Source organism: Rhinoderma darwinii, chromosome 5 (genome assembly GCF_050947455.1).
Source record: "Rhinoderma darwinii isolate aRhiDar2 chromosome 5, aRhiDar2.hap1, whole genome shotgun sequence".
Classification (NCBI taxonomy): Eukaryota; Metazoa; Chordata; class Amphibia; order Anura; family Rhinodermatidae; genus Rhinoderma; species Rhinoderma darwinii.
Window position 1 is genome coordinate 117781037 of NC_134691.1, and position 15436 is coordinate 117796472.

The window sequence follows — 15436 nt, forward strand, 5'->3', positions numbered from 1 at the left end:
CGCTCGCGGGGAAAAAAAAGTGTCATGTCAATTCTTGCTACAGTTTCCGCCTTAGACCGCCAATTAAAATCAATGGGAGGCAGAAAAAAACGTTTCCAAGCGTTTTTTGCCAGCGGACCTTGGGTTAGCTTTAATGGCCGCTGGCGAAAAATGCAGGAAGGAAATTCTGAGGCTGATTTTTTTTCTGCCTGCAAAAAACTCAGTGTGGACAGGGCCTAAGGCTGCTATGACACTTGCTGTTTTTGATGCATTTTATTTTAGCCAAATACAGTAGTGGATATAAAACAGAGGAAAAGTATCAGTATTTTCTTTATTTTTTTCTCTTCCTTTCAGATCCACTTCTGGCCCAAAAAACTGCCACAAAAACTGCATGTGTGATTCCAGCCTAAAACCGTGGAAAGATTATTAGCGATAAGAGTATTGGAACTAAGCCCAGGAGGCCATTATGGGGACCATATGTCCCTAAGGCCCCATGTACACTACCGTAGGTTTTATCCGTAAGTACAGTCCGTAATTACGGATCCATTCATTTTTATGGCCGACGGACACCTTCCCGTATAATTACGGAAAGGTGTACGGGCCGTAGAAAGTTTCTGTGAAAAATAGGACGTCCTATTTTTTATTTTACAGACCGTGCTCCCATACTTTATAATGGGAGCACGGCCCCTAAATGTGGGTGACTGTCTGCGGCCGTCCGCAGTCAGCCGTGCCCGTAATCACGGACCGTGACTATGGGCACAGTCGTGTGCATGGGGCCTAACACAGTGGGTAGGGTTTTGGGAAAGATGAGAAGGTAGAAAAAGAGAAAATGGCGATCGTTGCGTGGCCATTGATACAAGGGAGTCTGGGGTATGGTAAGGTCAGCTATTGTCTCACCTGGGGGGGGGGGGGAGGTGTCACATAGATGTAATGGCAGTAAAAGGTGTAGGATTAGTATTGGAGGAGAGAATAAAGCACGTGTAGGACGTTTTGTTTTTTTTCCTTAAGGCAAGCCAGGTAGTAGTAGGGTCAGTATTCAATGCATAGAAGGCGCGGCTGTTTGCCAGGATGTGTTGTGCCTGGGCAGTCATGAAAGTTTGATGAGGGTGCAGTGGCTGTCTGGGGGGTCAGTCAATGCTAGGCGAGCCGCAGCTCAGGAATTATGGTAGCTAAAACAGAGAAAAAGGTACAAAGCGCTTGATAGGGTATTATGTTAATGCAAAATCCACTAATAACAAAGAGCAACAGGTTAACTGCTGACCTTGTTTGGTTGAAGGCACTACATTCATATTCGCAAATAGTTGAGGCTGCTGCAAATGTCCAAGACGTCTCTATTAGGTGTCTTCAATCCAGTGGATCTGTGATAATTTTGAAAGTAAAAAAAATGTTTTCTTTATGACTGCGCATCTTGTTAGTAGGTAAATAATCTGAATGCCAACATTTTAGAGTGAGAAGACACAGGGCAACAGCCGCATGTGACAAAAAACATGCCCTCCGGGGTGGCAAGTGGCTGCGTGATTTTGCCGTTAATTGTGAAACCATTCATTATCGCATGGGGGCATGGTTTCAGCGGCGTGCAGCTGCCGCTCCATGTGTTCTTACCCTAAGTGGAAATAAAAAGGACTTTCATTAATCTCTTGTTTGTTACACATTATGGGGCTCAACCCCTTCTTCAGACAATGCAGCTCAGGAGGTGTCATGTCACAAGTGGTCAGACTCCTCTACGCTGTATTTTTGGGTGTTTCCTAAATATAGGTGGTGCACTTCATAATTTTGCCAAAAATAAATATGTGGGTGTGATTATTTTATTGGGGAGTAAAAGGGGGAATAAGTCTCTAGGGTTAGCTTGTGCACTCCTTATGCCTGGATGCCAGGGTATTGTCCGTTTAGCACTGTATATTAAGTTAAAGTCTACAATAAAAAGTATACATTCCTTGCCTGCTAGTTATCCGCTCTAATACAACGTTTTGCTTCATGTACTTCACAGCATGTTTACTGCTCCTATGTAATTACTCAGTTCTGAAAAGCTGACAAAGTTGGATCTGTTCATTTCCCTCTATGGAAAAGACTCTGCCCAAATCCCCACCCATTGTTCTGACTGTCTCTAGGGTCACTGACTGTCAGATCCAGCCCTATGTAGGCTGTCCCCCAGGCAGTGTGAGTGTGCTGGCTGCAAGAACAGAGGATCAGTCATCCCACAGCAGAGCAGAGTAACGGTATAGACCCAGGCACAGACCATGAGGGAGATTGTACACATCCAGGCCGGTCAGTGTGGAAACCAGATCGGAACCAAGGTAATTACTACTAATAATAATAACTTAGAAAAACTACTGCCATCTGCCTATGTGTTTAATTAAAGCAGATAGTACAAGTACAGATCTTACAAGGGATAGAACAAATCTTAAACTGTCAGAATAATCTCTCCTGCTCGCTGTGTTTATTTTAGCAACAGAATCGATCGATCGATCGATCTTTATAGTCTTGCAATAATAAGTCGCTCATCAGTAATGTAATGATGTATACAGAACTTTTACATTGGACTGGGTGTGCCTGACAGCACAGAACTCCATTTGTACAACCTTAGACTCCTTTTAGATGGCAGTACTTTGGTCAGTATTTTGCATAAGTATTTATAAGCCAAAACCAGGACTGGATCAAATACACAGAAGCGGTGCAAGTCTTTCCATTATACTTTTCTCTATGTTGGTTCCCCTCCTAGTTTTCGATTTCAAATACTGATGCAAAATAGTGACCAAGATAATAGTGGCCTATAGTGTGTTTCCCTGATATGGAATAATGGAAATTAACTGTGTCCTTACAAGGAGCAGACTGAATTCCTGTGGATCATTGCACTGTATGTAGGTAATCACTCCACCTGGCATGATGGGAGTATGAATAGAAAGCTGCAGAGAAATCTTCCTCCTGCCTTTTATAAGTATGTCAGCCTATAGTTAAAGGCTGGGACAATTTTTTTTCTGGTAATATAAAATCTTTGTCATATCTTGATGGTCTGATCAGATGTACAGTAGAGTCAAAGTAAACCTCCACTTTTAATAACTTTTGCCCGAGATGTAGACAAGTAATACCAGGGCATTTTTAACATATAGTTTTTAACGACATTTCTGCTGCCAACCCCTAACAAAAGAAGGGTCAGAGTATAAAATACTGGTATCTAGTTGGAAACGATCAGCGACTGTTTCTGTATCTCCCCTAGAGAATAATCGGGTGTTCACACACGTGCGTCATGGACCTCCATTCTTGGGATCAGCAGTCAGAACCACACATATAAAACACTTATGGCAAATCCTGTCAATATATATAATGTATTTTAAAACATCCCTTTAGGTAGGGGAGCATTCCATTTCTTCCTTCTTCTATTTTCTACATGCCCAGTCCACTGCTTGTGCAGGCATGCTGGGACAGATAGTTCTACACCATCAAAACTGAACTACACCACTGGTAACATGGGCACCTCAGATTGACCAACAGAGGGTATGGAGGGGGCAGAAGAGTTGCACTGGGACTTTGTAGTAGAAATCCATTCAATCGTGTCTCCCGGCCCATTATATTATACATAACACATAGGAGCAATTAACAGTATATTCTTGTTTAAACTCTAGAAATGAATTACAATACTTATAAATATGTGGCCAATTTTCAATTGGGATTTTCCAAAGTCCAGATAAAGAAAAGCATAAGTTAAAGGTCATATGAGGGTGCCTAGAGCCTAGTATACTGGCATATGACTGCGTTTTAAAATCTGATGCGTCAAAAAGTATATATAAGCATGTGACAAGCTACTGTTAAATGGAGACTTCCAGCTGTGGTTAAGGCTCACAGGAGGTGTTGGGGAAGTGTGCGTGTATCAGGCAAATGGCCCTCTCATCCTCTTGGAATTCTGAAAAGCCCCCACCATCTCCCTCTCCGGAAGCAGGGAGTGTCCTGGGTGCTTCTGTTATGCCAGGAATGCCACCAGCTGCTGTGCACCCACAATACATGATCTACCATGTCCCAGCCATCACATATGTTGAGGTGCAAGATATCACATTCATATAATGAGTAAGGCAAGCCATAAAATACTATATGGTGAGAATGAAAGTACTTTATGCCAAAATCAGTGATCTTCCGGAAATTGTGTTGTATCATTTTTGTAGGCGAGAGATGAATATAGTTATAAACCTGCACAGGCAAAATAATCGCATAATACACAGTGAAAAGGTCCGTGGACAACTAAGCAAAACGCACTCCCAAATAGAACTCCCATTCAGAATAGCCTTGAGAAATAGCTTGAAGCTTTTCGATATCGGGGCATAAAGCTCGACCTGGGTCGACCGTATAACAAGTGACAATATAAAAAAACAATTACACTTGAGTCTGGCCAGGAGTTGGCTGCCATGTTCTTGAATATGATTACTGGGCAGGAAGTGTGCAGTGGGCACAAATTTAGCTAAAATATTTTTTGTTTCTCTGCTATAACTTTTTGTGAATATTTTCAATAGTCCACTCATGTGTACCGGTCATTGTCACGGTGTCGTTTATGTTTTTTCATGTCTTCATTGTAAAATGGACCTTTGTGCACTTGTGAAATATCATAGACAAATGTCTGAAGCTGGACATGTCACTGACAAATTCACTCTGAACGCCACAGCTGACCCTGCTGGGTCATAGATTTACAACAAAGAGATGACAGCGTGTCCATAAAACCAGGATTTTATTAAATAGTATTAGAAATGCATACTAAAGACCGCTTTTGTGTTTTGAAAAGCCCGTACTTGTGCCCCTTACGCCTATTTCTATACAATTGAATGGCAAGTCTAACTAGTTAAAATGATATTTAAACACAGAAAAATCGTCCTATAGATGGCTAGTCCCACAAGTAAAAGCCCATCGAGGAATGGACATAATAGTCCTGGGAACAGTTTAGGGACAGCTTAAGTATCATAAGAAATAGACAGAAACCTTACCCATGTCAATGGTCATGGAAGCCTGGATAGCTTGTAATGAACCCCAACGTGCATTTCGCGATGTCTGCTTCCTCAGGGGGTGTAGTTAAAAAGATATCCATAGCTATATATTATTAGGCAGATTTCTCATTTAGGACTTGAACAAAACATTAAAAGATTGCACAAAATGTAAAGGGGTATTCCCACCTTAGACATTTATGGCATAGCCACAGGATATACCATAAATGGGACACTCACCTATCTCGAGAACAGGGGGGGGAGATTCGACAGACCCAGACCCACCTGGTGAGCACTCATTCCTATGGGTGTTACAGAAACAGCCGAGCAAGAATGCATATCTATATTTTTGGGCCTCAGATAAAACACAGCATTGGTTATTAAAACGAACATTTTATATATTGTACTTTTATTTGTTTATGGCAATATGATAAAGCAAAAGAACTATGAAACTTTAAAGGTTCTAAAATGATACTTTAATGTATGTTTGTTGTAGAATTTGCTTCCTCATGTCCTAACTGGATTCTTCCTTTCTTTCTCTGCGCTTATTGTTCTTTTTTTCCAAGTTTTGGGAAGTGATCAGTGACGAGCATGGAATCGATCCAGCAGGAGGCTATGTCGGCGATTCAGCTCTGCAGCTTGAGAGGATTAACGTGTACTACAATGAATCATCCTGTGAGTGTATCACAACAGCATTTGGAAAAGTCAGGATGTGGGCTGTAGTAAAAGGCATTGTTCACACAGTGCAGGTTTGCTGCAGATTTTGCATGCATTTTTTTTTTTAAGCCAAAACCAGAATTGGATACAGGAGAGCAGACCTAAGGCTTTCCTTTTATATATTTCTTTTGTTTAGGTTCCGTTTCTGGTTTTGTCTTAAAAAATACATGTAAAATCTGCAGCAAATTTGCACTGTGTGAACAAGACCTTATGCCAGTTGCACACGACCGATGTGCCAATCGGGCAGGTTTTAAAGGCACCCGAGTGGCACCTGATAGTCTTCACGGACCTATTCACTTTAGCAGGTGAATAGAGTCCGTGAAAAAACTAACCCAATTCTCCGATCTGTGGGAAGGTAGGACATGTCCTATCTTTCTACAGATCACTGACGTGACTCGGCCTGCACACACGGTCGTGTGCATGAGGCATTATACTGCATTTATCATCTTCTACATGCCATTTACCACTAAACATTATACTGTATAGTAAACAAAACATAGGCTCAGATTTATCAATGTATTTGAACCTTTTTTTGGGGCCATTTTTCAAAAAAAAAAAAAAAAGTGCCTGAGTACGATATATTTATTAACCCTTTGCGCAATACACATCAGTTTTTAAAAGTGAAGGGAAAAGGAGGTGTGGGTTACTGTATGGCCAGGATTTTAACACCTTTATCAAATGCGACTTTGTAAGAGAAAAAAAAAGCCACATCTCCACTCCACATAGGTACTAGCGTAGAAAAAGTGCCGTAATTTGTCAGAGTAAAATTTAACTGATGTATTATTTATCAAAGAAGGCGCATGCAGTCATAAACGTGTTGCACCATATGTAACTAGATTAGTCTAGCTTTAACTTGGACATTAGCTAAAATGGCGTCACTTTTTATAAATGTGGGCCAGTATGTTTCAAACAGACGTGATTCAATTTGTGAAAATGGGATTGCATATAATTGATTGGAAAATATATATGACCATATTTCACACAATCATCCCGTGTATCATATTGTGTAAACCCAGCCAAAGGGTGGCCATATATTTTAGTCACATTGGCAGAATCCACATGTTTTGGCAGGAGCAGCTGATGATGTGTATGGGGCCCTTCTGACTGTCCCATGGGTGTCAATCCGCTGCCAGAAGTGTCTGAACAGCTTATTCCTCTCCCGCTATTCATATAAACATGCATGCTTGGCCGAGGCAAATATGCTGGTTTATGAGGAGTCGAAATAGATTGACCAACCATTATCTCATTAGTTTGGCCAACTTTATTATTGACAGCTGAATATGCTGCATTCTTACTGATGTTCAAGAGATCCATTGTCTCACCCATCATGATTCACCAAGAGGAGTAATGGCTTGTCCAAACGTAACGGAATTGCTGCAGAAAATTTCTGCAGCTATTTAGATTAAAGTAGCATACATTCGGCTGTTGAAAAACGGCACCATTTCCTGCATTATTGCAGAAAATTGTGCGTATTTTGTTGTGTTTTTTTTCTATGCTAGGAGATGGCATTGCTGCGTCTTTCAGAGGAGATATCACCGTCCACTTTCTACAGCAGGAATTGACATGCTGCAGTACGAAAAATAAGCACCGCAGGTTAATTTCGGGTCCGAATTTTTACGGAGCGTGTGGATGAGATTTGTTAAATCTCACCCCCTTTGCTGCTGCTGTATTCTGCGTATTTCCCGTCCGCAATTCCGGACGGAAAATACACAGCAATTCCGGAATGTGTGGACAAGACCTAAGAGATGCCAGTTTGGGAATGTTTTCCGCAGCCCCGGCATTTATTACGTTTTAGATCTCATAAAGCTCAAGGACTTTTTACATTGTCCTCATACCTCAAAAATGGAAAACATGATTCTCACCAATGTTGCAATAGATTGGAAGAATCCTCACAAAACAGAGCCACTGCCTGTGGACAGGATAGGACACTGGGGTCACCAAGAGTATTCTTTCTGAATAGTAGCCCCACTGGTTTAGAGAGTGTATATTTTTGGTTGTTTGAGCTGAAATTTGTTCAGAGAAAGAAACTAATCCACGAGGATGGTGTTCCCTTCATGTACTATGCAGACACAAACCGCTAAAGCAGTGCGAGGACCCCACCAACAACTCCCAATAGCTCAGCTTTCTGCACCGTAAATGTGTGAATGTGTCTTTATACAGCAAAATATTGGGGTTTGATTTTGTAGGTTCTAGGTGGTCTTTATAGACATTATATTCTATTTACAGACAGCTTTTATTTTTAATAAAAAAGAGTTGCATGTTATAGACCAGTGGTTCCCAAACGTTGGGGCCGGGACCCACTTTTGGCCAAAACTTTTGTTTGGGGCCCCCCTACTACCGTACCTAGCACCCCTTCGTCTGATGTATGTCAACATTATTCGTAGCTCGACGCCGGTACTTCACTCCATTCGAAAAATAAGTCCCTGCAACATCAAAAGCAATGATAATTGTGCAGGCCAAGCTCAAGCTATCCTGCTGATGTGCATCACGATCATGTAACCCATCCATCAGTGGCCATCAGAGGCGTAGGTCGGGTTATAGCACAGGGGGGGGGGTGAAACAAATCTGAGTTGGCCCCCCACTCAGTATAGTGACCCCATAGCGGCCCTCACCCAGTATAATGCACCTAAAGTTGCCTCCCTCACAGTGTAATGCCCCTATAGTGCCTCTCTGCACAGTATAACGCCCCCACACAGTATAATGCACCTAAAGCTGCCCCTTCGGTGTAATGCCCTATAGTGCCTTCCTACATGGTATAATGCCACCATACATAATGCCCCCATAGCTGCCCCCACACAGTATAATGTCCCCATAGTGGCCTCCACGCAGTATAATGCTCCTAAATCTACCCGGTACAATATAATGCCACTACACAGTATAATGCCCCCATAGTGGCCCACACAGTATAATGCACCTAAATATGCCCCTTCACAGTATAATGCCCCTATAGTGCCTCCCTACACAGTATAATGGCACCATAGTATAATTCCCCATAGCTGCCCCCACACATAATGCCCCCATACTTGACCCCACAGTATAATGCCCCCATAGCTGCCCCCATTCAGTATATTGACCTGAGGACGCAGATACAGTTGGAACTGGAACCGTTGGGAAACCCTGTTCTAGACTAAAAGACAAAATACACTGGACTCTTGGCTCATGTCAGCATTAACATGACAGGGGTCCACTACACTGACCAAATACCAAAACAGCTGTATGCTAACAGTGTAATAATGATACATTAATTCTACTTGTATATATTCAGTCCAGTGTCCTGAGATGCACAGCATCTATTATTTATAACTAAATGTAATGCTGCTATGGAAGCTGGTTACACATGTATCAACTGGTGTTCATTCAAACTGAGCACCAAGAATTCCTTTATAGGATGAATTTTCAAAAAATGCTCCGACTCTTGTACTTGTCTCCTAGTGAATACAGTTCCACTCAGCAATATTTAGGTTGGCTGCACTCCCGCTGGCCCAACACTGAACTCTGCTGTCTTGGCATATTTCCCTCTCTCATCTGCTCTATGTGAAACACACTTCTTTTTAATACATTAGTTACACAGTTCGGACCCGTGCATTTCCGACCCCAGTTTAAAGCTGGCCCTATGTTAGAGATTTCAGATGGCCGTTTTCTGAACTACTCGTCATTCATGGTTGGTCTCTAAAGGTTGTATTTTTGGATGACAACACCATAAGCGAAAACAAATCTCTAATCGATCTTTGCCTTCATCTGTGGCCTGGTCTGGGCTTCTATTGATGAAATGCAGAACCATCATTTGGCGTGAACAATTTTACAAGTCAGCACCTGACAACGACTGAAAAAAAATCAAACACGACAGATCAACTTTTCCACAGATACCAGTCTTCAGTCGGCGCCTGTCCTGCTCGATCAGGTCACGAAAAGGTGACAGAAAATGGTCTAAATCTGCTTTTTTGGACGTCTAAACTTTTTAACATAAAAAACAGAACAAAACAGATATCTTTTCATGGCCCCACAAGAACTTTTTTGGGATGATAGTAATGTAAAAGGTATAACCATCGCATTTATCACTGAACGTGACCAACGGAGCAGATTTCCATTGGTTGGAACCAACTATTTTTAGTACCACATACAGAATGCTTAATATTATAAAAAAAAAAAAAAAAAAAAGAAGACTGCTCAGATAACTGCAGCACTCCTTGGCCATTACCCACAATGGTTTATATCCTGAAGCATACATTTTGGGAGTGGAGGAACATTTCAACAATCCCTATACAACACAGACAGCATTGTCCTAAAACATCGTAGCACTCTAGCATTGTTCATAAATTCGTAAAAAATCAGAGAAATTTCAAAGTTACTTAGATCACACAATGTAAAAATATTTATATATTATATAGCATGTTCTTACATCTATACCATAACCCATTTCTGCAATATTTCACACATGTAAATTGTGCCAACCAAAGATATACAATGTGTTACATTACTGACCGGATACTAAAACAGATCTGTTTACACATGGCGGGTGGGAATGCTGGTATGCTTAAAATGCCAAGACTAAAAATGGAACTGTTTTGGCTCACGTAGAGCCAGGCTGTGTTATACACTATACACATTATTTCATCACAATGAAACGGACAACATTTAAAACCACCAGTCATCGTAATGGATGTATCAAATAAAAATCTTGTAAAAGATTACAAAAATAAGCTTCCATTTGGAATGGACATCTGGAAATTGAAAATATGCTCACATGGACATAGTTACGGATTTTTTTTCATTGGCCAAATTTGCTAGTGCTGCTGTTATACTAACGCTAGTGTGAACTTAGCCTAAGTTTACCTCTCTTCCGTCAGAGGGAGAGGATGGAAACATTAAACGGAAAGCAACGTTTCCGTTCAAATTACCATTGATTTCAATGGTAATTCTTTTGTTTCAGTTGCTATCCATTTGTCTCCATTTGCTAGGTTTCGGTTTTTTGTCATGGAAACAAAAGTTCTGCAGAGTGCACTTTTGCTTCTGTCAAAAAAAAACAAAAAAACAACCTGAAACCTAGCGAACAGAGAGAAACTGAAACAAAAGTATTACCATTGAAATCAATGGTAAGTCTAACGGAAACGTTGCTTTCCATTTAATGTTTCGATCATCTCTTCCTCTGATGGAAGAGAGGTAAATGTACACGAACGCTAGTGTGAACTTAGCCTTACAAAATAGCAGCCAGAGTACCAAACCCATTCTTTTAGTTAGGATTTAGCACAAGCAAGAAATATTCTCAAAATAAATTACATCAATAGATACAATTCAACAGAACATCAAAAGGGGAATTCTGTAATTCCACGTTTGTTCAAGTAATGCTCAGCGTGAATAGGCACAGCAGGAGTCCATTATGTTTTCCTGAATCTCAGGAATAGGTATACTTATGGACATGGTAGTCATATGAAGTAAGCGGGCATTTGCTTTGTCAGATGTTAATCTGGAATTTGAATGGATGCCAACTTAAAGAGGCTCTGTCACCAGATTCTCAAACCCCTATCTCCTATTGCATGTGATCGGCGCTGAAATGTAGATAACAGTAACGTGTTTTTTTAAAACGTTCATTTTTGGCCAAGTTATGAGCTATTTTATATATATATGCAAATGAGCTTTGAAATGTACAACTGGGCGTTTTTATTTCGTTATGTCCAACTGGGCGTGTATTGTGTTTTTAACTGGGCGTGTTTATGTGTATGATGCTGACCAATCAGTGACCAGTCAGCATCATACACTCATCTCCATTCATTTACAAGCAGCACAGCGTTCTTACTAGAACGATGTGCAGCCACATACACAAGTGTCCTGATAATGAATACACATGAAATCCAGCCTGGACGTCATGTGTATTCAGAATCCTGACACTTCTGAATCTTTTCTCTGAGATTGCAGCAAGAGAAACGAAATCTCGCGAGATTACGGAGCTAAACGAGATTTCGTTTCTCTTGCGAGTCAGAAGTGTCAGGATTCTCAATACACATGATGTCTAGGCTGGATTGTCATGTGTATTCATTATCAGGGCACTAGATTAACATTAATCAAGTGTCCTGATAATGAATACACATGACCATCCAGCCTGGACGTCATGTGTATTGAGAATCCTGACACTTCTGACTCTTTTCTCTGATATTTCCAGCAAGAGATTACGAGTGGCTTGCTGGAAATCTCAGAGAAAAGATTCAGAAGTGTCAGGATTCTGAGTAAACATGACATCCAGGCTGGATTTCATGTGTATTCATTATCAGGACACTTGTGTATGTGGCTGCACATCGTTCTAGTAAGAACGCTGTGCTGCTTGTAAATGAATGGAGATGAGTGTATGATGCTGACTGGTCACTGATTGGTCAGCATCATACACATAAACACGCCCAGTTAAAAACACAATACACGCCCAGTTGGACATAACGAAATAAAAACGCCCAGTTGTCCATTTCAAAGCTCATTTGCATATATATATAAAATAGCTCATAACTTGGCCAAAAATGAACGTTTTTTAAAAAAAAAGACGTTACTGTTATCTACATTGCAGCGCCGATCACATGCAATAGGAGATAGGGGTTTGAGAATCTGGTGACAGAGCCTCTTTAAATGGGGTTTTTCCTGTTTTGTGTAAAAACATTGTTGAATGGAAATTTATGAAACTTTCTAATATACCTTCTTTCAATCGTCACTATTTTCAAGTGTGAGGATGGGTTCGGTTTATGGCCCATTAAATGGTGACTCTAAAAGTGGACTCTAATGTGGGCAGAGAATCTAGAGCATGACAATAAGTTCCAAATACTTATAGTGAAGCTATGGAGGAAATACATTAAGGGTATATTTGCAAGCGGCAGATTTGTTGCAGACATTTGAAACTGTTCCATTATTCGAAATGGGGCTTGCAGAAAACCATGCACCGCCTGTAGAGACAACCCCATTGAGGCGTATGAAACAGATTGTCAGTCGCAGAATTTACTGCGACAAATTTGCCACATGTCAAAATATACACTAGCAGACCATGAAGTCAATTATTACAGTTGTCAGTTTTCTAGGTTTCTAGTATTTATTTTTTTATGGCACCAATAAACCAATCTGCAGTGCTATTCTTGCTGTGAAAAATACCAGAACCCCCAAAGGAAACGAGACAGACCCCCATTATGAATCATTGGGATCCATCAAGATGCCTTGGAAAATAGACCAGGCATTGCTGTCAGGGCTTTATGAACAGAACTCACAGCTTTAATGTGAACAGAGTCTAAGGATCTGAATAATAATAGTAAAAGGAATACAAAAGTGGATGATATGAAGAAACAACTGAATTGTGTTCTGTGTCCCAACAGCTCAGAAATATGTACCAAGAGCAGTGCTAGTTGACCTGGAACCAGGTACAATGGACAGCGTCAGGTCTGGCCCATTTGGACAACTTTTTAGACCCGACAATTTTATTTTTGGTGAGTATAAGCTTATTTAACTTCTTAATGTACAGATATTTTTATGTCATTCTGTATAGAAACCAGCACTTGTATAACAGCATATTTAGCAATAATCTAGAGAAAAAGTATCCTGTGCCTACGAGAATTCTGGGGTTGTGTGTTAAATAATCAAGTTTGGCCTTCAGGCTGCTAATACTACTCCCGAGTATACATAATAATGACGCAATCAATATAGTAGAAGCACAAAAGTATTCAATCGATTTACAACCTTTTTTGTGTACTTCCTTTTTAGAGTGGCTTACATGACCACTAACCCTTCAAAAGCAAAAATGCTTAGCAAAGTAAAACCTTGTTGGGTATTCTCCATGTCTTCATGAGTTATCTGCTAAACACTTTGCTTTGGTTGCAGGACAAACTGGAGCAGGGAATAACTGGGCCAAGGGACATTACACCGAAGGTGCAGAGCTGGTAGACTCTGTTCTGGATATAGTCAGAAAGGAATGTGAACATTGTGACTGTCTGCAAGGATTCCAGCTTACACATTCTCTTGGAGGAGGAACAGGCTCTGGCATGGGCACACTACTCATAAGCAAGATCAGGGAAGAATATCCAGATAGGATAATGAACACATTCAGTGTCATGCCCTCACCCAAAGTATCAGACACAGTTGTCGAGCCATATAATGCCACCTTGTCCGTGCATCAACTGGTTGAAAACACAGATGAAACATATTGTATTGACAATGAAGCCTTGTATGACATTTGTTTCCGCACCCTGAAGCTAACCACACCCACCTATGGCGATCTCAATCATCTAGTGTCCTCCACAATGAGTGGAGTAACCACTTCATTACGTTTCCCAGGCCAGCTCAATGCAGATCTGAGAAAGCTAGCTGTAAACATGGTCCCATTCCCACGTCTTCATTTCTTCATGCCTGGGTTTGCACCGCTAACTGCTCGAGGAAGCCAGCAATATCGAGCACTCACTGTACCAGAACTTACACAGCAGATGTTTGATGCCAAGAACATGATGGCAGCATGTGACCCACGCCATGGCCGATATCTAACTGTGGCTACAGTCTTTAGGGGGCCAATGTCCATGAAGGAGGTAGATGAACAGATGCTGGCGGTCCAAAACAAAAACAGCAGTTACTTCGTAGAATGGATTCCAAACAATGTCAAGGTGGCTGTGTGCGACATTCCACCTAGAGGTCTTAAAATGGCATCCACATTCATTGGGAACAGCACAGCAATTCAAGAATTATTTAAGAGAATCTCAGAACAGTTTTCTGCCATGTTCAGAAGGAAGGCCTTCCTGCACTGGTTTACTGGTGAAGGGATGGATGAGATGGAATTCACAGAGGCTGAAAGCAACATGAATGATCTAGTCTCAGAGTATCAGCAGTATCAAGATGCTACAGCCAACGATGGCGAAGAAACATTTGAAGAGGATGATGAAGAAATCCATGAATGAAAGAAAATAATTTCTGGTGCTCTTATTTAGCACAGGAATATAATATTTGTTTAGTTTCCATGTACTGTGAAAAAGAGCTGCATCTGTACTGAAATTGGAGACCCACTAAGTACGGACAAGGTCTTACGGTCAGGCCAGTGTCGGGAAAAGATTTGGCACTGTGCTTTAAAATTCTCTAAAAAGTTTTGTATAGGTTTCTGCAAATTCTGTATTTTAATGTGGTCAAATCCATGTGATTTGCAAAAGTAATCTGGTTTAATAAAAAAAAACAACCCGACAAAAATCCAAGTATGCCAGGCATGAATTCTGGTTTATATCCACATATCACAAAATGTAGAAGACTCTGGTTAACACTGGAAACCTCTTGCATTAAATCTACCACTTAGGCCCCATGCACACGACCGTAAAAACGCCCGTAATAACAGGCCGTAATTATGGGCCCATAGACTTCTATTGGCCACGGGTACCTTCCCGTTTGCGTACGGGAAGGTGCCCGGGCCATTGAAAAATATAGACCATGTCCTATTTCCGGCCGTAATTATGCCATGGGCAGGCCCGTAGAAGTCTATGCGGCTCCCATAATTACGGGAGGCTGCGCACGCGTGTGTGCAACTGTAATTACGGGAGTGTTGCTAGGGGATTTCAATTTTTGACTAAAGAGAAGCAGAGGAAAATGGCAGCTGCACGATCACGTGACCATTTTAAGGGGTTTGGACATGATTGTGACATTTCCAGCCCCCCTTTTTTTACAGGTCCGTAAATATGGGTGGAATACAGATAACAGGCCCCTATTTACGGGCACAGGTCCGTAAATATGGGTTAAAAACATGTGACAAAGGACCCATATTTACGGGAAGGAAAAAATACGGATGT

General features: G+C 41.1%; 1 protein-coding gene across 1 annotated transcript; it reads left to right on the forward strand.

Moving 5' to 3' along the window:
• Positions 1-2159: 2159 nt before the first annotated feature.
• Positions 2160-14846, forward strand: TUBB6 (tubulin beta 6 class V). Its single transcript, XM_075828369.1, has 4 exons — positions 2160-2273; positions 5507-5615; positions 12998-13108; positions 13500-14846. Exons 1-4 carry the CDS (start codon positions 2217-2219, stop codon positions 14561-14563), a joined length of 1341 nt encoding a protein of 446 aa, XP_075684484.1. The 5' UTR covers positions 2160-2216; the 3' UTR covers positions 14564-14846.
• Positions 14847-15436: the final 590 nt, after the last annotated feature.

What these genes read in the sequence shown, in the direction of transcription:
- TUBB6 (XM_075828369.1), top strand. Translation starts at nt 2,217, where the DNA reads ATGAGGGAGATTGTACACATCCAGGCCGGTCAGTGTGGAAACCAGATC. An exon ending in GTACTACAATGAATCATCCT is followed by an intron (nt 5,616 to 12,997) that starts GTGAGTGTATCA and finishes GTGTCCCAACAG; the next exon opens with CTCAGAAATATGTACCAAGA. An exon ending in ACCCGACAATTTTATTTTTG is followed by an intron (nt 13,109 to 13,499) that starts GTGAGTATAAGC and finishes CTTTGGTTGCAG; the next exon opens with GACAAACTGGAGCAGGGAAT.